A 21,539-nucleotide genomic window follows, 5' to 3' on the forward strand; every position below is an offset into this window, starting at 1 on the left:
GATAATTGCATGTGTGCGCACACTCACAACACAGACCACCACACACCACACACCACACACACACCACACACACACAGAGCTTTACACATGGTACCACACTTTATCTTTTACTGGCCTAAGATTCCTTTGATCACATTTATCAGGTGTGATGTGAAAAATGGGTGGAACTGTATCAGTGTCTAATAAAAATGAGAAAATTAACAGACATTTTCCCTTTCTGTCAGCTCAACATGCAGAAGCAATTCGCCTTTTTCCCTGGGAAACTTCGGGTCGTGTTCCGCAAGGGTTTCTCCTCCAGGAGCCATCTGATGAAGCCAAACGGGTGAGTTCCACTCCTCAGGACAAGTCTGTGGCCATGAGGGAGGACCTCGTACGGCAGAACGCTTTGGCCGTCATCCGACAAAGAGGGGGGATCCCTCAGATAAGATGGAGGTGCTGGGAGACTATGTCCTGCAGTTTGGTAAATATAAAGGGAAGTCATTCAGATGGCTTTTGCAGAATGACGTAGGATACACCGTGTATCTGATCAAGAACGTGCAGAGCGAGGAGGCAGCAGGTCTCTGTATGGCTGACAGCCACAGTAAGGACAGCCTCCAGTCATTTGTGAGTTATGCCCTCAGTTTCCAAGAAATCCAGGCTCTCCTCACTTATGAGGCCGGAAGAGGGGATGGAGTGACTGCCTCATCTGAAGACGACCAGCTGGTTGGATTTGGTGCCCGAGCCAAGAGCAGGTGGAAGGAGATCTGGGACAGCAGAGGTGATGGCTATGCTGATTTTGTCATAGGCAGGCGCTGCGTTCCAGGCACACGAATGTCCAGGTTGCAGCAGCACCTGCTGAAGAGGCAGCAGCCCACCACATCTTCCACACCTGCTGAGCATCCCATGAAGGCCCCAGCTGAGCCCCTGGGTATGCTCATTCCTTCATGTGACAAGTTCAACTTTGGGAAAAGGTATTTTTCTTTTCTACTAATAACCTGTAGCCGGTATTTTTGTCTTTAACACAGCCATGGAGGAGGACGTGGAGATGGAAAGGGAGATGCTGAGCATCCATAACTCTGATCTGCAAGTCCAGAGCTGTAAATACACCGTTACCACATTTATTTCATGTCAGGCAAACAAAGTCCATGCCGTATCTGATTTCTATTGTTTTTCTTTTCATCTGTGTGCAGATGCTATGCCAGTAGCAGCAGCCGCCCTGCCGAGAGTGCCACCAGGAGCAAAGACAGGTTTCTGAAAAATAGGTTTCAGAGCTGGAGTTCCGTTCCTTTCCATGAAGAATTCCTCTCCAAATCTGAAACTTATCTTATTATTTTTGTGTTCTTGATGTTCTGGCCGAGTTCCTTTAATATTACTCTTCATATGTCGGTGTGATAATAACCGTCGTGAGGACTATGAATTGATCCGTGCAATGATGAACTGATATTGACTATGAGGAGGAGGGTAAGTGTTTGTTTTTGTTCTCTTTGCATGCTTCGTTGAAAAACAGTTTCCTTTTATTTTTATTTAGGGCTGATGAACAACCTGATGTCTCTGTAATGTCCAGCTGACTGTTCTTTCCATGTTGTCATCAGGTGAAGTGACTGTAATTTCTTAATAGCAAGTCTGCACTTGTTTTCAGGACCTGACTCTTGCACGGCACAGACCTCTGACGGCAGAGTGCCTCCTTTGACGGACTCTACCCAAGACAAAAAGAGTGGGATGTTAAACCATGTACATTTCCCCCATTCCGTGGGGTGTTGAACAATAATAAAGTGTCCCGGGGTGATTCAAATTGACATGATTCTTTGTCACTGACATGGAAAAAATCTGACGTGTAAGCTCTGGAATGAAACCAAGTGTCCGAGGCGCGTGTTTGTTTCCTTGTATCGTATGTTTATATCATGTGAGGGGGGGGGCACTGACTGACTGTTCTTCAGTAATGATAACTTTATGTTGTTCAACTGTCTTCTTTACTTTATCCTAGTTCCCATAGCTCCTGTTCCCATGCCTGTCCCTGACCACGACATGAGCAAGTGGATCTGCTCACAACATCAAAAGCTGTGGATGAGGACGGAGCTTCAACAACTTGGGTTGTGGCCTGGGTCCCGACCAGTGCATAACCCTGGGAACGCAATTTCTCTTTGGCGTCTTCCTCCTCAGCCGGAGCTACTGGACATGGTGGCTGAGCTCCCATCCCCCAACTTTTTTCAGCTCCATCCATTTTTCATTTGGAAGCCAGAGAGCCACATCATGGTCAGGTTGAGGAACAATGACATCCTGCCGTGCCTCCATAGCTGTCCTCGTCCTCAGTGGTCTCTGCAGGCGTGGGCAGACCTCGAGTGATTGTCAGCGTCCGTGGCCAGTATTTTATCTTTCCTCGCGACTCTGCTGCAAGGCCTGTCGCAGGAACTGGTCCGCTGACACACCCTCCATGGGTGGAGAAGCTGCCCGTGCGCTTTACTAACCTTTTGCCTGCATTCCTGACTTACAAGAAGGCTGCGTGCAAGTCGGTAATGGATGAACTGCGGCGTTCTGGCAAGTCACCGACCGATATGGCGAACCAGGTGAATGAGCTCATGCACCTCAAGTATGAACGAGCTCACCTGGCATATCTGCACGCCGTACAGAACGTCAGGGAGGCCGAGGCTGGGGCGTACGGACAGAGAACCATGGGCCAGTACGTGAGGATGGAAGATCGGCCACGTGCTTTCGGGCCATACGAGGACCAAGAAGGTTGGGGTGGGGGTGTCTGTGTCCGGATTCTACCAGACTGACTGCCTGCTGATGAGTTCAAGCGTCAACAGCCGTCTCTGACCAAGCTCCTCCAGGGCACGTTGGGGCAGGTTTTCAGGTCGGACCACACGAGGAAGATGGCGAGGAAGGTGACACTGGCATCTGGAGCCATGTCCAGTTTCGCAGTGATGAATGAGAACTGGCTCATTGTGTCCTGGGTGATGGTTCAGGCTGAGACAGAAAGGTCCCTGCATCCGATGTAGCAAGGAATGGCCCAGAGGTACAGCCACGCTGGGGTGGAAAAGCCGGCTACCACTGGATGGACAGGTGAGATCAGCCATCTTCTTTGTTTGCCGTCATTCAAACTGAAAAATGCTCCATGCTAACCCTAACCCTATCCATGCTGAAGACGTGGCGCGTTCAGAGGGTTCCCATCCTCCGTGGTTGCCTCAGTGACCCAGAACTGTCTGAGGGGATAATGACAGGGCCGGAGGGACCCTTCAGCTAAACCACGTAGCGGGCGAAGGTGCCAAAGTCCCCGTCTGGATCCCTGTCCGTGGTACATCTCAGCAGGAGGGCTACCATTTCCAGCAGGCCCAGTGGGTCACGGGTACGCAGGGTCCCCTGAACTGTTCCAGGCCCAGGCCATGACCGGCGTTGTGCGGTGGAACTTTCAGCGACCGGTAGACATGAAGAAGCCCGGCGCCGTCCTCCCTGCTGTCTTTGACCCTGCCTCAATGTGGGAGTTGAACTCTGCTTCCATGGCAGTGACGGGACAAGACAAGTGCCCTGCGTTCACCTCTCTGACAGAGACACTGGAGAAAGGTTTGGGCTGGAGTCCAGAGAACCGGGCTGCCGTCCGCTCCCTCTGGACTGGGACAAACACAAAATGCAGAAGAGGGATCGGCCTTCGGCTCTTGTGCCCCCTCCCGCTCCAGACGATGCTCCTGGGGCAACACCTTCCTCCAGCTGGGCAACAGCGACTGCTGTGCCGTCGCTTCCCCCTGCGCCACCTGTCAGCTTCCATCTCTCTGCTGCTGGACGTGTAAAGGAGATTCCAGCAGAGGATGACCAGGATCCTGAAAGATCAGTGGGCGGGTCAACGATGATCGGGTTTTTCAGATTATTGCTTTGTTTGTGTTCCAGACGTCTCTGGAGCTTTGCCCCTGCCGCTGAAGTCCTCGCCGAGGAGCGCCCGCACTGGACCCATGAAGACTGGTGGTGGAGTGTTTGTCTTGGACCACACACGCTGGACTCTTCCCATGAAAGACGCTATTGATAGTTTGCTGCAGTATCATCATGGGGACAAGGACATCCTGAGGCTTGTGGATCCAGACTACGCAGACACGGTCCATCGGTCTGCGGCCGATCCGAACAGCTTGCTCCGCCCCACAACCAGGTTTCACATATCCCGCTATGTGAAGCATCTGGCAAAGCTGTTGAACACCAGTTCTTCTCTGAACACCAGCCCAGAGAAGCTCCTGGAGACTCAACAGCTGTGGTACTCCTTGACAGAGGGGAGCAAAACAACCAGCGTTCCTGTAGTCACCATGGAGACGGCTGTTGTCACTCCTCCCACAGCCGCCCTGCCCACGCCTCTGACGCAGGATTCCATTGAAAAAATTGTGCAGGGCATTCTAGAGATGGAGCAGCAGCAGCGACCAGAGCAGAAGATGAGACAGACGAAACCCTGTCTGGCCTGTGGACAGCCCAAGTCTCCGTATGGGACGGGTGGATCTTCCATCCACTTTTTCTATCAGCAGGGTCCTGTTCGCTACTTCTACTGCTCAAGGAAGGTGCATCAGACTGATGCTGCTGAGGGACTCTCTGACCCCAGAATGCCCTTTGAACAATTTGCCGCGTCAGAGTTTTTCCAGAGGGAGCTGGAGGCCACCAAAAAGCGTGTGGAGGAAAAGCTCAGAGACAGATCGGCTGTGTTTAGCTTCATGATGGCGTCTCAGATGATATTCTTTCATTACCGCCACCCTTTCTCCACACAGAAGACACCCAGGTTTCCCAGCTGCCTCCGTGAACATGTGCTCCCACTCCCACCTTGTTTGAACCCCCGGTTCTCAGTGTCCACCTTCCCTTTTGCCATTTTATGGGTATCTGAAAGTTAACTTTTGCTGTTATGCTAATGACTACTGATAAATAATGAAATGAAGCCACCTCCCGCTCAGACTGTCACCGTTGCATTGTGGGAAATGTAGTATTGGCCTGTGTAAAACATCTGCGGCCTGTGGGCCGGTTCTAATAATAAATCAATATCATCCCGGGGGCCATAGAAAACCCTCGACCTTGACTCTGACATATGAGCTTTAAATGATTTCTTTTGACTCCCATTTATTTGGCTGTTTGGATATCATCTTTGCTAGTGTGTGTGTGTGCGCACGCTCTATGGAACTGGCATAAAGGATGTTAAAATTAGTCTAAATTAGTCTAAATTAAATAAAAATGCATCCATTCATCATTCCCAACAGGCGGTGTTTGATTAGAAACTCTTTCTGAACTCTGGTGCTCTGAAACATCTCCGCTTCCATTTTCAGCTGTTTTTATTCTCAATAACATCAAATCATCCATCCATCCAAATCGTGGTCCTGTTGGACCACCAAAGGACAAACACTTTCCATTTAGCACGGACAAAAAAACCCAAATCCTGTTTAGCAATGAAGCTGTGGGGAGAGTTTGAGGAGCGTTTCTGAGGAACACGCTGCCATATTGGGTCCAAGCTGCTGGGGTTTTTGTTGTTTCCAGGTGAATCGGTGGGCAGCGGCGTTACCGCCTGTCTCTGCCCCCCCCCCCCCCTCCCCGTGGTCGTGGTCACGCCGGGCATCTTTACTGGTCCCGTTTTAAACAGGTTCTGTTGGGAACAGGTGTTCTCCAGAACTGTATTCCAGGCTGCTGTGCTGAAGGGCTGTTTTCAGTAGCAATAGAGCCAGAGTGTGCCTGCTCCATATGAACCCCCCCAGGCCGTGCTTTCCTCCTGGCTGAGCCATAATCAGCTCTGGATGGACTGGTTCACGCTTGGACTGAGTCAAGATTTGATAGCTTGACTGATTCTTACAGTTTTGGATCAAACCCCCATCTGCTGATTCCAGGAGATCTTTAAAGGATCTCAGAGCTTCAGATTTATGAAGCCTGCTCAGCCCCCGGCAGCGCTGATGAAACCATTTCATTCCTTCAAAAAAGCAGAACATGAAGCTCCAGAAAAGGTTTTTGGATCAAGTTTCCAACAGAACGAGGACAAGTGGGTAAAAGCGCCACTTTAAAGCCTCCAGGCCTCAGAAAACATCCACCTTTAGGATGCCTGACTTTAGAGGATCGTCGGTTCGCTCCGAGCACAAGAACAAACATGTTTAACCTCAGTCCAAGAACATCTGACCTGAAATGATCAAAAAGCTTCAGCGTAAAAAGATGGTGGAGAGAAAGCTGCTGGGAGGTTCTCAGAAGAGAAGTGGCATTAAAGCCAGCTGGAAGAGTCCAGCCTGCTTCCTGCTCCTCCAAACAGGCGTCTCCACACCAACACTGAGGAACACGGGCTTCTGTTCTTCCTTCTTCTCTTCTGACTATTGTGTGTTTGATGAATGCAGCATCCACTCACTGCCCCCCCCCCCCCCCCCACCCCCCCCCCCCCCCCTCATTTACACTGCTCCTGGTTTCACAATGCTCCTCAGACAGATGCAACCAGAGACACTGATGCCGTCAGACAATAAACCTGAGTGTTGTTGTGTCCGGTTATTAACATGTTCCATGCTTTTCCTTCTGCAACAGTTCATCACACCTGCTCAGGGAAACCTCGGTGTAAAGGAGGTGAAGCCGTGCCTCAGTGACTCTACTTTGCTGTTTTAGAAACTAACAGTATTAGATGAATATACAGTGTGCACGTACGCGCACACGTGTGTATAAACACTTAATACACGCGTGTGCGTGGATGTAGACTTTTTAGTACTTTGGGTTCAGATACTTTTTAGTATTTTGCAGATTCGTGTCTGTATATAAACCAGATCCTCCTGTAATAAAGAACTAAAGGCTGACTGTTGTCACGTGACCTGTCTCCGTCTGTGTCCGATGATGGAACCTGCCTGGAACATCTGGTCCACAGAAAAGAGCAAAACAGCTCACAGAACTGGTCCAGTTTAGACCCAAAAATGACAATAAATAATGAAAATGTGTGACGCAGTAGAACAATGGACGAACTTTCTATTGGTCATTGACAGTTTCACTCATCGTCATCAGAATTCATCAAAAATATTCAAACCAACAAACTACACACAGAACCGCAAAGTTTAGAGCTTAAAGGGAGCGACAGGTGAAGATTTAAAGCTCAACGCAGCTGAAGAAGTTCCAAAAAGGAGAAATATCATGTGGTGCTTTACCGCCACCCGGTGGACACGCGTGGAACTGCAGACAATAGTTAAACGCGCTCCGACACATTCTGACCTCTGCTGCTCCTCCTGGACTCCAGGGCTGCAGAAATATGCTGCTTTTACAAGTCTTTCAAATCTGTCAAGCAACATAAATCTTAATTATTTAACCAGGTTGAATAATGGCGGAGAATGGTGTCCGAAAAGCGTCTTTATTTTAAAGTGAACAAGAACAGTTCGGTCCGCGTTCTCAGAGAGGCGGAGAGACCTCGAGAGAGTCCAAAACAAGTCCGCTAGGAAAACGCTCAAAATAGTCAAGCCACAGAAGTCAGGGTTGGCGATGATGAAAACCCTCCGCCGCTGGCAGACGGGAGTTCTGTCCTTAAATCTAACGGGAGATTGAAGAGAGACCGCAGGTGCGTGTGTCTGCGGGGCCAGCTGTGGCTGATGAGCGGCTCCTCCACGCCCCCTGCAGGTAGACACCAGCAACAACGGTCCCAGAAACTGGGAACCCAACAAACCAGTTTTCCTTTCAGACTAAGCAGGAAGACTGAAGACCGACAAGGTGAGTGGAAACGAAGAGCATTATTGAAAAGAATTGACAGTTGTGTTTGGAGATAAAAATCAAGATTTGAATCAATGAGACTTCATATTTAGTTTTAGCACAAAACATCGTGATACATTATAAATGAATAGGTCTTATTTAACATTCTTATAGTCTGGCTTTAGTTATAGTTGAATCGTCTTTCTAAGTGAAGTTTAGTTTATTTTCTGCTCTTTGCTACTGATTCTAAAAGAACTTTAAACCCTCCCAGAACGCTTTAATGGTAGTAATATATACGCCATAAAGCTGTGATTAGGTTTTAAAAGTGAAAGTGAAACTATTCTCTTCAGACGAAGCAGGAAGAGCGACATTTTGTGACAGGTGAAAAGCTCATAAAGTTATTAGAGTTGTTCAACAGTCCAGGTTACAGCTGGATATTTTGGTATTATTTAAGACAATAAACTTTAAAAAAATTAAATAAATCCACACAGGATCACAGGACACCAACAGGATTTTGGGTTCATGTTGCACGTTTTCTCCCAGTGGTTTATTGTTCTATGTTGTGGAACCACTGTGAAAGAAATGCAGGAGTGGGTGTCATTTCTTTCATCTATTTTAAATAGAGCAGTGATCTTGGAGGACTTGGATCATAGAAATAATTGAAGAGGGGAACAAATGAGGGAAGTTAAAAAGTCCTGACTAGCATGTTTATGTAGCACCAGATAATTTAGTGGCTGAGCTGAAGACAGTCCTTTCACCATGTTGGCCTGTGGAAAACCAGTGTTGTGGGCCCGATGGACCAGCGTCCCCGTCGTTGCAGGACCACCGTTGGCCACCAGTTGGGTTTTGGGATCAAAGTGGGGGCGTTTCCTGTATCCGGTTCTCCTCACGGATCCATGACTACAACATGTTGCTGCAAGTGCAGAGACGTTTGCTCTGGAAAGAACTTTAGAGCACATTCAGTGCTGCAGGATGAGGGGCTGGAAAAGGTGCCAGTTCTTTTCTCACTGCAGGGAACAGTTAAAAAAAGCAGCTTAAACTCTGAAAACATGAAAATGATACAGAGACATCATTGATTTATTGATTCAGTTGTTATCCAGAATGGATTAGAAATGTTCCTGTTTGATAAAAATGCAGTGAATTGGGATTATTTAACTCCAACCTCTACAGATTATTTACCTTCATCACAGTCTCATCACTATTTCTGATGTTTCCTCAGGATGGACGAGGACAGAGCAGAGTCCACAGTGCCCAGCTGGGTGTCCCTGAAGAGTGACCAGTCCAAAGATAGAGTGATAAACTTCAGAAGTTCAGAGGAAATGTAAGAAAACTAAAGCGTGATGATGTGTTTGTGTGGCAGCTGTTAGTCACATTAACAGCAGCAGGTTGTGAGTTTATTATTGGAGATGTTTAACACTTAAACCTCAGACAGTCATATAGTTACAGACTTAATGTGAATATTGTTGATTAGAAACAAGAATCATGTTTAAACTGAAAGATGAATTCAGACATAAATGCTGGAACAATATTGAGTCTTGATCAGGTTCTTTCATCCTATAAATCAAAGGACTAATAGAGATGTGTTTCATAGTGAGAGGGGGGAGCACATCCTATCAAACTGGGACCAGTCAGCTCCACCAGGAGAGTCCTCTTGTTCACAATCTGGAAGCAGATCTGGAGATGCTGAAATGAAGCCCAAACAAAGTAAAACTGTTCAATATGAGATTTAATTTGTGATGTCATGAATTTGGAGTTGTGTTGATGATTTATTATAGATGGAAATCATTGGTTTACTTATGTTCAGGAAGTGATCTGCAGGAGGTGATAGAAGGTCATAAGATGAGTCTGAAGAGAAGATGTGAACATGTGACTGAAGGAACTCATGAAGCAGGAAGTGGAACCCTGCTGAACAAGATCTACACTGAGCTCTACATCACTGAGGGACAAAGTGAGGAGGTGGACACACAACATGAGGTGAGACAGCTTGAGAGAACCTCCCAGAAGAACATCCAGGACACTCCAATCAAGTGCCAGGACATCTTCAAAGTCTTATCTGAGCAACAGAGACACATCAGAGTGGTTCTGACCAACGGTGTCGCCGGCGTTGGAAAAACCTTCTCAGTGCAGAAGTTCAGTCTGGACTGGGCAGAAGGTTTGGAGAACCAAGACATCAGTCTGGTGCTTCCGCTCTCATGGAGGGAGCTGAACTTGATCAGAGATGAGCAGCACAGTCTTCTCTCACTGCTTCATGTTTTCCATCCAACATTACAGAAGATCAGAGCAGAAGAAGACTGTCTGGAAACTTCTGTTCATCTTTGATGGCCTGGATGAAAGCAGATTTTCACTGGGTTTCAACAAGCATCAGCTCATCTCTGATGTCACACAAGTATCGTCAGTTGGCGTGCTCCTGGTGAACCTCATCCAGGGGAACCTGCTTCCCTCAGCTCTCATCTGGATCACCTCCAGACCTGCAGCAGCCCATCAGATTCCTCCCTCGTGTGTTGACAGGATCACAGAAGTACGAGGCTTCACTGACTCCCAGAAGGAGGAGTACTTCAGGAGGAGGTTCAGTGATGAAGATCTGTCCAAGAGAATCATCTCACACATCAAGGCCTCCAGGAGCCTCCACATCATGTGTCTGATCCCAGTTTTCTGCTGGATCACTGCTATAGTTCTGGAGGACATGATGACCAGAGACCAGAGAGGAGAGCTGCCCCAAACCCTGACTGACCTCTACTCACACTTCCTGAGGGTTCAGATAAAGAGGAAGAAGCAGAAGTATGGAGGAAAGCAGAGACCAGAGGAACTGACTGAGGCTGATAAAGAACTCCTTCTGAAGTTGGGTCGGCTGGCGTTTGAACATCTGGAGAAAGGAAACATCATGTTCTACTCAGAAGACCTGGAGCGATGTGGACTGGACGTCTCCGAGGTGTCGGTGTACTCAGGAGTTTGTACAGAGATCTTCAAGAGAGAGAGTGTGATCTTCCAGAAATCAGTCTACTGCTTTGTTCATCTGAGCATTCAGGAGTTTCTGGCTGCCGTCTACATGTTCCACTGTTACACCAGGAAAGACACAACGGTTATAAATCAGTTCCTAAAATATTCGAAACCAAACCGCTTTTCCAGGTTTGCTGGGTTGGTTACAAATAATGATCCAGTCACATCTCTTGATGACTTCCTCAGGAGAGCACTAATGAAATCTCTCAAAAGTGAAAATGGCCACCTGGACTTGTTTGTTCGCTTCCTTCATGGTCTCTCTCTGGTGTCCAATCAGAGGATCTTGGGTGGACTGTTGGATCAGAGGAAAAGCCACCCAAAAACCATCCAGAAGGTCCTCAACAACCTGAAGAAGGTGAACAGTGATGAAATCTCCCCAGACAGAAGCATCAACATCTTCCACTGTCTGATGGAGATGAAGGATCAGTCAGTCCATCAGGAGATCCAAGAGTTCCTGAAGTCAGAGAAGAAATCAGAGAGGGAACTGTCAGAGATCCACTGTTCAGCTCTGGCCTACCTGCTGCAGATGTCAGAGGAGGTTCTGGATGAGCTGAACCTGCAGCAGTACAACACCTCAGATGAGGGACGACGTCGCCTGATTCCAGCTGTGAGGAACTGCAGGAAGGCCGAGTAAGTAAAGATTTTTGGGGCCGGACATCGGCGTTTAAATCAAGCGAGTGGATCATGTCAGGCAGCAATACCCCCTCCAGTGGTCATTCCTTCAATTCTTTATCTCCATTGCAGCGTCCATAAATTAAAAGCAACAACAATTCATCCAGAAATGTTCAACACTGGCTGGATATAAGTTCAAAGGTCAATCCAGACAAACCAACATAAGGCAGGAATAATAGGAGCCACAAGTTAACTGACTATCATGAAATTACTGTCATGTCATTAAATCACTTTTGTTTGTTTGTATACATCGTATTCTAACAACAGAAAAACACATTTTAACTAATGACACGTGACTATTTTGCTTCATTAGTTCAACGTAAAAACAGCCGGCCTCGTTGGTTTAAATGGGTGTTTTAGGTCTTTGTGGCGGTTCCGTTTGGAGCCTTTATGTGACCCACAAAGTTGTTTGAGCCTTTCCACACCCGTTAGGTGGCAACTTCATCACTAGCAACAAAAGGTGCAGTGAAAATGATTTGAAGGGAAACAGGCAGATATAACAGAAGCTGAGGGCAATCGATGCAACCAGAGACTCTGATGTCATCGATCGGATCGCTGAATTAAGACTTGACGCACCATCCTACAAATTGGATGAAATGCAAAATATCCAAAGAGCCGATAGACAGATAAAGAGATGCACGCTTCTTTAAACCATTTGCTATAATCATTTTAAATATTGAGTAATTATGAGCTGTTCTAAAATAAGAAAAAATGTGACTGCTGCGAAAGAGCAGATGACAACCGGGGAAAGACCTGGTGACAGCCAGGAGAGACTGCTGGCAGGAGGGAATAGACCCCATCGGGGCTGCACGGGCTAGCTACCCATGTTAGCAGGAGCCGGTCACTAAATAGTGATTCGGTGCCACCCAATGTTGCTACAAAGAGCTCAAAAGGAAAAATACCCCTCGAGTCTACGAGAGTGGGGGTGGAAGATGACTCATTGGCGGACCATACGGTAACGAACCTTGCAACGGAAACGACAATGAATCAAAAGCTTAGCATGGCAGGTAATGGAGCAACGGCAATGGCAGGATGCAAGCTACAGAGCTGCATCTGCGGCTGGAAAAAGATAACATCAGAGAAGGGCCTCAAGATCCACCAGGGTAGGAAAAAGTGCCTGAGAGAGCTAAGGGAGGGGCCTCGCATTGACCACTACTTCCTCAGAGGTAGGGCAAATAAGTCGATTGAAGCCCAGTGGCAGGATAATCACCACAGTCCACAGGGTATCAGAACCCCAGACGAAGCTCAACCAGGCATGGATCCACCCGTGGATGTGATCACAGAGCCCATCCAGCCGCAGCCAGCAGTAGAGAGGAAGCTGGAGGGACGAAAACCTCAAATTTTGTGGCCTAAATCCTGCCAAAAAGAGGAGTGGGAAACCGTTAATATAGACCTTGTGCACCTCCTGGAAGGCCTGAAAGGAGGCGTGGAGAAGAAGCTCGACAAGATTGGGGAAATCATCTACAGCTATGGGGCAGAGAGAGATTTGGGGTGAAAAGCGGGAACCTTAAGCTACGGAAGGAACCAGCTCATCTCAAGTCCAGGAGGCAGCGAGAGATTGAAAGGCTTGTGAAGGAAAGAAGATGTCTGAGAAAACAGTGGAAGAAGGCCACCGAAGCAGAGAGGAAATGACTTGAGGCACTACAAGGCGACCTCAAGCAACGTCTGGCAACACTGAGAAGAGCTGAATGCTTGAGAAAGCAACACAAGAAGAAGGAGCGAGCGAGGACTTCCTTCTACAGAGATCCCTACAAGTTTGTGAAAGCCCTCTTTGTCAAGGAGAAATTTGGGACCCTCAAAGCACCCATAAGGGAACTAGAGGAGCACCTGAGGAATACCTACTCAGACCATCAAAGACATGTACCAGCCTGCATCCCGGATGACATGCCACCCATCCAACCAGTTGAGCACCAGATGGAAACAAGGCCGCCGACATGGAGTGAAATTGAGGGCACAGTAAAGCGGGCGAGAGCAGCATCAGCCCCTGGGCCCAATGGTGTCCCTTATAGGCTTTATAAGAACACGCCAGATGTCTTAAGGCACCTCTGGAAGCTGATGAAAATTGCATGGGAAAAAGGGATAATACCAAAGGCATGGAGAAGGGCAGGAGGGATCCTGATTCCCAAAGAGAAGAATTCTTCAACCATCGATCAATTTCGCCAGATCAATCTTCTGAATGTGGAAGGGAAGATATTCTTCAGTGTTGTGGCTCAGAGGCTTTCAGCTTTTTTGCAGCAGAACAACTTTGTCGACACTTCTGTGCAGAAAGCAGGCATAAGTGGATTCTCAGGCTGTCTGGAACACACAAATATCATTTGGCATCAGATACAGATGGCGAAGAAGGATAAGAAAGACCTGCATGTGGTTTTTCTGGATCTGGCCAATGCTTTCGGGTCTGTGCCTCATGAGGTGTTGTGGACAGCCTTCACTTTCTTCCAAGTCCCAGAGGGCATCACACGGCTCGTCAAAGCCTACTTCCAGGACCTTCAGTTTTGTTTGACAGCACAAGATAGCACGACTGCTTGGCAGCATCTCGAGGTTGGCATTATTTCCCCACTAGCGTTTACCATGGCAATGGAGCTCATCATTCGAGCATCCCGTTGGGTGGTTGGAGGCGAACGGCTGAAGAATGGACTGCGTCTTCCTCCAATTAGGGCGTACATGGATGACATGACAACAATAACAACAACAAGGGCATGCACCAAACGCCTACTGGAAAAACTCCAGAAAAACATTCAATGGGCACGGATGGAGATTAAACCAAGCAAATCTGGCAGCATCTCTATTGTCAAAGGACAGCTTGCTAATGAGAGGTTCCACATTAACAACGAGCCTGTACCAACAATTTTGGAGAAGCCTATTAAGAGTCTTGGCCGCTGGTACAGTGCAGAGCTCAAAGACTCAAAGCAGGTGGAGCAACTCAAGCAGGACACCATCAGTGGCCTCAGGCAGATCAACAGTACTGCTCTCCCTGGAAAACTGAAGCTGTGGTGCTTTCAGTTTGGGCTGCTACCTCGGCTCATGTGGCCAATTTCCATCTATGAGGTCACTTTATCTCATGCAAACCGGCTAGAGAGACTGGTGAATGCGCAGGTGAGGAAGTGGCTCGGACTGCCAAGATGTCTTAGCAGTGTAGGCTTGTACGGCAGTGGAGCCCTCTCCTCCCAATCTCAAGCCTGGTGGAGGAGTATAAATGTGCAAAAGCAAGACTGGAAATGACTCTTACTGAATCCCGGGATCCCTTTGTCAGAGGTGCTGCTCCAACCCTAGCAACGGGAAGGAAATGGAAGCCATCGGCAGCGGTCGCAGAGGCAAAAACCAGCCTGAGGCACCGGGATATAGTAGGGCATGTCCAGCATGGCAGGAACGGCCTTGGCATGGAAGCAACAACGCCTACATGGCAAAAAGCTACCCCAGCTGAACGGCGGCACATGGTAGTGGAGGAGGTGCGCCATCAGGAGGAAGCAGCTAGGTGCGCCAAAGCGGTCTCTCAAGCACAGCAAGGCCGCTGGATGAAGTGGGAGGGTGTTGAGAGGAGGAGAATTACATGGAGCGAGTTGTGGAGCATGGAGGCTAGCAGGCTTAGTTTCACCATTAGAGCCGTGTACGATGTCCTTCCCTCTCCAACCAACTTACACCTCTGGTATGGAGAAGAACCAGCCTGTCCACAGTGTGCAGCACCTGCAAGCCTCAAGCACATCTTGGTGGGTTGTAAGATCAGCCTGACCCAAGGAAGGTACACCTGGCGCCACAATCAAGTATTGAAGTGCTTGGCGGCTGAACTTGAGAAGAGGAGGGTAAAGATCAATTCCATGCCTCCAATTCCCAACCTGTTGCCCCATGGAAAATGTCCTTCGTTCGGGGAGGGGAGAAACGAGGGAGTAAGCCAGCTCCTCCGGAGGCCAGCGCACTCACCGTTGCCCGAGACTGGGAAATGCGGGTGGACCTCAGCCAGAGGCTTATTTTCCATCTGAAGTCGCAGTTACCAACTTGCGCCCAGACCTGGTCCTATGGTCCAAATCCTGTCGGTGCGTTTTCATCGTGGAGCTCACTGTCCCATGGGAGGAGGCAATCGGGGAGGCATACGAACGGAAGAGACTGCGTTATGCGAACCTAGCAGCTGAAGCAGAGGGGCGGGGCTGGAGTGTAAAAGTGTGGCCTGTGGAGGTAGGATGCAGAGGCTTTGTTTCCAGAACCACCACAAAGCTCCTGAAGGAAATGGGCATCAGAGGGCAGGCCCAACGGAGGGCAGTAAAAGAGCTCGCTGCCACAGCAGAGCAAAGCAGTCACTGGCTGTGGTTGAAACGGAGGGACATATCGTGGGCGGCCAAGTGATCATGTGGTGCCATTGTGCAACACACACACCCAGGTTTGATCAGCCTGTGGTGGGCCAACCTTGGTGGAGGGTGTCTTGTGTTAAATGGCTGAAACACCTAATGATGCCAAGGCACACAACTGATGATGTGTCGAGCTGGTGACACCACAGAATCATGAGTGCCAATCCTACTCCATCCAAGTCTTTTTCACTTGCCATGATTAGGTCGGGATTTTAACACCTAGTCCTATAGAGAAGTCAGACAAATGTTGAGAATAATTCAGTTGCATTTCAGATCTGATGGTCATTCAAACTGTTGCTCTACGGTGTTGAATTTAGCTTTTCCAGGAAATGAGCTACATTTGTGTTGAGGTAGATTCTCAGATAAGTTGATGAGAAATCCCAAAGTTTGACTCACTATTTTTGTTTCATACACAACAGACTGTCTGATAGTCTTCTTTCAACAAGTCATTGTGAAGTTGTGGCCTCAGCAATGACGTCAAACCCTTCTCATCTACGGGAGCTGAGCTTAAGCAGGAACCAAAGCCTGACAGATGCCGGAGTAAAGTTACTGTCTTCTGCAATGATGCATCCAAACTGCAGACTGGAGACGCTCAGGTCAGGAGGCCTCTGTTGGTCTTTTCTAAATTTCTTTACATTTTCTGCTTTTCTCTTCATTTTCAGATTTAGAAATGTGTTTTTATTTGCCCCATTTATTGCTTTTCCAGGCTGAGTGACTGCAGGTTATCAGAGATCAGCTGTGACTCTCTGGCCTCGGCGCTGAGGTCCAATCCCTCCCATCTGAGGGTTCTGGACCTGAGTCAGAACCAGCTGCAGGATCCAGGAGTGAAGCAGCTCTGTGGTGCTCTCCAGGATCCTCTCTGTGAGCTGGAGACTCTCAGGTCAGCTTCCTTTTATCTTTGGCATAACAACTAAACAATGAAAGACTTCAAGATAAACTCCATTGACTTTTGGAGAAGAGAAGTGTAGTATGAATATAAATGAGCCATTGAAAGTTAATTTCATAGATACATTTTAACTGTGTTGTTGCTGTAATATCCCAGTTTATCAGTGGGGGCCAGAGCTCTCCTGACTCCAAGGGCCCTGATTAAATAATGAAATAAAATGAAATAATGATTTTGAGCAAGTGTAATATGACTTTTCCTCCAATAAGAGATCATTTCTTGCCATGATTCCTTATCCAGACTGAGTGGCTGCAGTTTATCAGAGATCAGCTGTGGCTCTCTGGCCTCGGCGCTGAGGTCCAATCCCTCCCATCTGAGGGTTCTGGAGCTGAGTCAGAACCAGCTGAAAGATCCAGGAGTGAAGCAGCTCTGTGGTTTTCTCCAGGATCCTCTCTGTAAGCTGGAGACTCTCAGGTCAGTCAGAGATGATCCAGTACTTTCCCAGGTGTAACTAGTTAGACAATAACTGTTTACATGTTTGATCTTTGTTATAAACGTAGTGTTACAGTTCTCAGAAAAAAGACCACACAGGACAGATTTGCAGTATTAAATTGGTTGTGGAAATCTGTCCCATGTGAGGATGGTCATCAATGACTAGAAAGGAAGTATCAGTTGTAGATTTGTCTTGTTTTATTTTAGGCTGGCCACAAAACCGCCCAAACATTCAGACCAATCAAAAATGGTTCTTCCTGTCTTTTAAAGATCAGAAGGAAAACTAGAAAACCCAAAAGAAAGCTGCTGCAGTGTGCCATGCCCCTTCTCTCCTGAGAAAAGCCATCCCAAAAAAGAGAAAAGCCCAAGTGTGAAGTGAGCACCCTGTTAAACCTTGGTACCAAAAGCCTGCAGTCATTCTCATCTTAGGTGGCTTCATTCCAGCCAGAAGCCCAAACCTGCCTCCCTCTTAAAGGGGCAGCAGGTCAGTCCAACCACAGAAACCTTCATGAAGATCTGAAGCTTTCAGCATCCACAATTGTTGCACCGCACTTCCATTGGAGTCCAAATCAGAAGTCAACAAGTTGATTCTACACCGATTCTACACAATGCAACCATTTTAAAAAGGTTTCCATCCATAAGTTTTCACACATTTTTAGATAAATCTGTTTGTTCATCGCCTCCTTCTTTTGTAATGGTCATTAAAGAAAATGACCTTATTGGAGTTTTTCTCCTCACAAATATGACTTTCTATGAACGATGCAATAAATGCAGCTTGCAATCTAAGACAATATGGAAGTATGTGTATATAATAGTAGTGGAAGTAGCTCATAAAATAATACAGTTTATCTTCTATTCAAATCTCTCTATGTTATTAAAGAAAAACCTGCTCTTAGTCAACAACATCTAAGACATTAACCAAAAATCCTAATTTTCTATAATATAATATAAAACAGTAGAGAAGAGTCTTTCTGCAGAGACCCTGGTGGCAGGAATGCAGAAGTATCACCTGCTCAACTTGGAAGGTGGAGCAGAAACCACCAGCTGAGAAGGTCCTCAGCGAGAGGAAGTGGTGGAGAACCATGAAACTTGCTAAGCTCCACCTCAGCTCCAGAGACGGGCTGAGCTGGAGCTGTGGCACCAGGTATCGCCCAGAAGAGCCTCCAACAAACAAGCTCTTCTCTTGGGAGGAGAGGGCTTTGAATCTCAGCTCAGTGTGCTTGTCTCTAGTAGGTGGCAGCTGCACCTTTTCCTGAGCTCCTTGTTGATGCCCTGAGGGGAATTGATGCTCCTGCAATGTTTTCTGGCAGCATTGAGCTTGCAGTGGGGCAATCAAACACACTGGGGGGGGCTCTCTTTCCTTCTCTCATCTGGAGAACAAGTGACACCAGCTGCCAATCATTGTTGGAGAAATGTGCAGTCAGGGGAACTATGCGTCCAGACTATAGCCACCCTTCCAGCATCCAGCAGTGTCTAAAACCTTTGATTTGGTTTCACCAGAGAGTGTAGGGATTGCAGGGTCGCTGCAGCATCGCCCACAAGCTGTCAGGAGTGGGTCGCTTTGTCCCAACTCCTGACAAGAGTTGAGTGCTATTGAGAAATGTGGTCTCACAAACTTGGAAGGTATTTTGACCCACACACACTTTACATACGGTGTAGATCTTGTCCAACTGCCCTGAAAGAACCCAAAATAGGAACATACGGCAGATAAGCCGGTGCAGGACCAGAGGTTTGTTGCTTGTAAGCTGTGTTTTGCTCTGGTACATGTTGATTTTTATTTGTCTTCTCTCAAAATAATTGTTATTTTAGACTAAGTGGCTCCAGTTTATCCAGACCAGCTGTGATTCTGTGGCCTCAGCTCTGAAGTCCAACCTCTCCCATCTGAGGGTTCTGAACCTGAGCTTCAACCCGTTGAAGGATTCAGGAGTGGAGCGGCTCTGTTCTGGACTGGAGAGTCCAAACTGTAAACTGGAGAGGCTCAGGTCAGTCTTCATTTTTCTACCTATATACCAGCTGCTAAGATGGTGAAGTGAGGCTGTTCTCAACACTGCTGTGATGCACCACATTAAAAAAATTCCTTGGAATATCGTGAATTCAGGTCTGACCCAACTAAGAACTAACGTAGGTTTAGTACTGACGCAGATAACATGCAGACCTGCACCGTATAACCTCATCCTGCATTTTTCAGGTTGATTGACTGCTGGTTATCAGAGATCAGCTGTGGCTCTCTGGCCTCGGCACTGAGGTCCAATCCCTCCCATCTCAGAGAACTGGACCTGAGTCAGAACCAGCTGAAGGATCCAGGAGTGAAGCTGCTCTGTGGTTTTCTCCACTCTCCAAACTGCCGACTGGAAACTCTGAGGTAAACACCATTCTCAAAAATGTCCATTATTCCATCCGAGGGTCCTCACACTTTCTGAGTGTGTGTGTTGTGCCCAGTTCCTTCAGGAGGGAGGGCCACACGGGGACCACTTATTCATGATAAATTGATTTAAGGACAATGAAAAAGCCGACAGATGGTAACCAAAATTAGACAAAACTAAGTGAGGGTGCCTGGTAGACACCAGCCAACGAGGAGGGAGATGGTGAGGGAGACAGGAAGTCATCTCAGACAGGTTGTGCCTTTAAAGATGAGCCACAGGTGAGATGGATCTCCATGATGAGATGGGAGGGAAAGAGGTGGGAGAACCTGGGAAGAGTGAGGGCCAGAACAATATATATTCTCCTTGGAACAGTGCAAACCTGAGAGGTTGGAATTGTGGTAATTACATATTACTATCATTTTTTAACCTGTAACTAAATTAAATATTTACAGATCATGCCTTTGATTAACCTTTCAGATTAATACTGGTTTCACTTATAACCTTATAAAAGTTTCCCTTCTTTATTTAGATTATGGGACTGCAGTTTATCAGAGATCAGCTGTGACTCTCTGGCCTCGGCGTTGAGGTCCAATCCCTCCCATCTCAGAGAACTGGAGCTGGGTGGGAACCAGCTGCAGGATTCAGGAGTGAAGCTGCTGTCTGATCTCGTAAAGAATCCACACTATGGGCTGGAGACATTGAGTCGGTATGGTCGCTGGTAGAAGCCAGCCAACTCCCGCTCATCTGCTGCATCACTCACTGACCACTGGTGAAGAGCATCTGTGGAAACATCTGCCGTCTACTCCCTCCATAGATGAAAAATTCAGATTTTAAAAAGCGCTGGTGGACTTTCAGGAGATCAGTTGATGGTCGACAAAGTAGAAGCAGCTTCGCCTTGAAGTTAAATTAGTTCCTGGTATCACACAATGCATCTTTATAAAGTTCTAAATGGCTCCTCGGCCACTCTTAGAAGCATGAAAACCTTAATTGTCTCTTCAAATGTCTGTATTATACGTTACTATTTGACATCATGCCTTCAGAATCTTTAGGGTTTAGTATTTACTGTCTCTGTGACATGGAGCATTGGAATATTTCAGCTGCAGCCAGCAAAAACCCATCAGAATGACGGCTATCGGTGGGAACCGCAGGTCATTTGACTTTAGTCAGTCTGTTCAATGTTATAGGATTTATTGCAATCTAATAAAAACTATGAATAAATGTGGGAAATAGGAAATAAAAAGAAGCAAAATGACCAAATAAATCTCCCATGAATACTGTAAATTTAAAGATGTCAAGAATGGAATATCAGCTTAAATGGAATCAAACATAAAGTGAAAAGGCCTCCTTTAAGTTTACTGCAAAAATAAACACTAAATCAAGAGCGACACGCGCCAAAAACGTCTCATTCTCTCTTCTGTCTCCACCCATTCTTTTATATTCTCTTAAGATAATGGGGACGGGGTCGTGTGATAACAAAACAACCTAATTGGGGACTATATTTTTGTTGCAAGAACTTTGGCTCTTCAGAAGTTTCTATGTTGGCTTCCACAGATTGTGCATCCACTAGAAACTCAGTGTTTTTGAGGAACTACCAGGAGTGGCTGGAGTGGAGGCCAATGACGCTATAGCTACATATAGCTACATATAGATCACCGTGATCCTCAACCCAAAAGACCACCAGTTGGCGCAGCAATACTAAAGATAGGAGGTTGTGGTGGTTGCGCAGACGCTGAGTGATATCCCGCACAAACGTGCCCTATGTTCTATATACCGTATGTTCGCGACCAAAGGGCGCACCGTATTAAAAGGTGCAGCCTCAGTTACGGGTGCTGTTTCTGTATTTAACACATACATCAGGCGCACCGGAGTATAGGGCGCGGGCATGGTAAAACATACCGCTACCATAGCTTAAAACATGCATGCTAGCGTGTATTTAGCAATTTTGCGAAAGCTGGCAAGTCGACCGCTGTAGTCGGCCGCTCACAGCGGGAGCCCCGTCTGTAGTCACTGATACCAGCTTTTCCAGCGGCACTTTTTTCTCCCCCAAAAACTCCTTCACCTCGTTATATATGTCGACTCCGCTCGTTATATAGGTCGACTCCCCTCGTTATATATGTCACCTCCCCTCGTTATATATGTCGACTCCCCTCGTTATATGTGTCAACTCCCCTCGTT

At 47.3% G+C, this 21,539-nt stretch overlaps 1 protein-coding gene across 1 annotated transcript in view; it reads left to right on the forward strand.

Moving 5' to 3' along the window:
• LOC130523571 (NLR family CARD domain-containing protein 3-like) overlaps positions 1-17,800 on the forward strand; it is a 218,778-nt gene extending 200,978 nt beyond the window's left edge. The window contains exons 3-7 of the mRNA XM_057028920.1: positions 8,840-8,941; positions 9,212-9,324; positions 9,425-11,247; positions 16,046-16,222; positions 16,984-17,800. Of these exons, the coding sequence (XP_056884900.1) occupies positions 9,839-11,247; positions 16,046-16,222; positions 16,984-17,020 (1,623 nt within the window). The 5' untranslated portion in view covers positions 8,840-8,941; positions 9,212-9,324; positions 9,425-9,838 and the 3' untranslated portion in view covers positions 17,021-17,800. The remainder of the gene's footprint in view (positions 1-8,839; positions 8,942-9,211; positions 9,325-9,424; positions 11,248-16,045; positions 16,223-16,983) is intronic.
• The last annotated feature ends 3,739 nt before the right edge of the window (positions 17,801-21,539 follow it).

The sequence above is a fragment of the Takifugu flavidus genome, chromosome 4 (assembly GCF_003711565.1).
Source record: "Takifugu flavidus isolate HTHZ2018 chromosome 4, ASM371156v2, whole genome shotgun sequence".
Classification (NCBI taxonomy): Eukaryota; Metazoa; Chordata; class Actinopteri; order Tetraodontiformes; family Tetraodontidae; genus Takifugu; species Takifugu flavidus.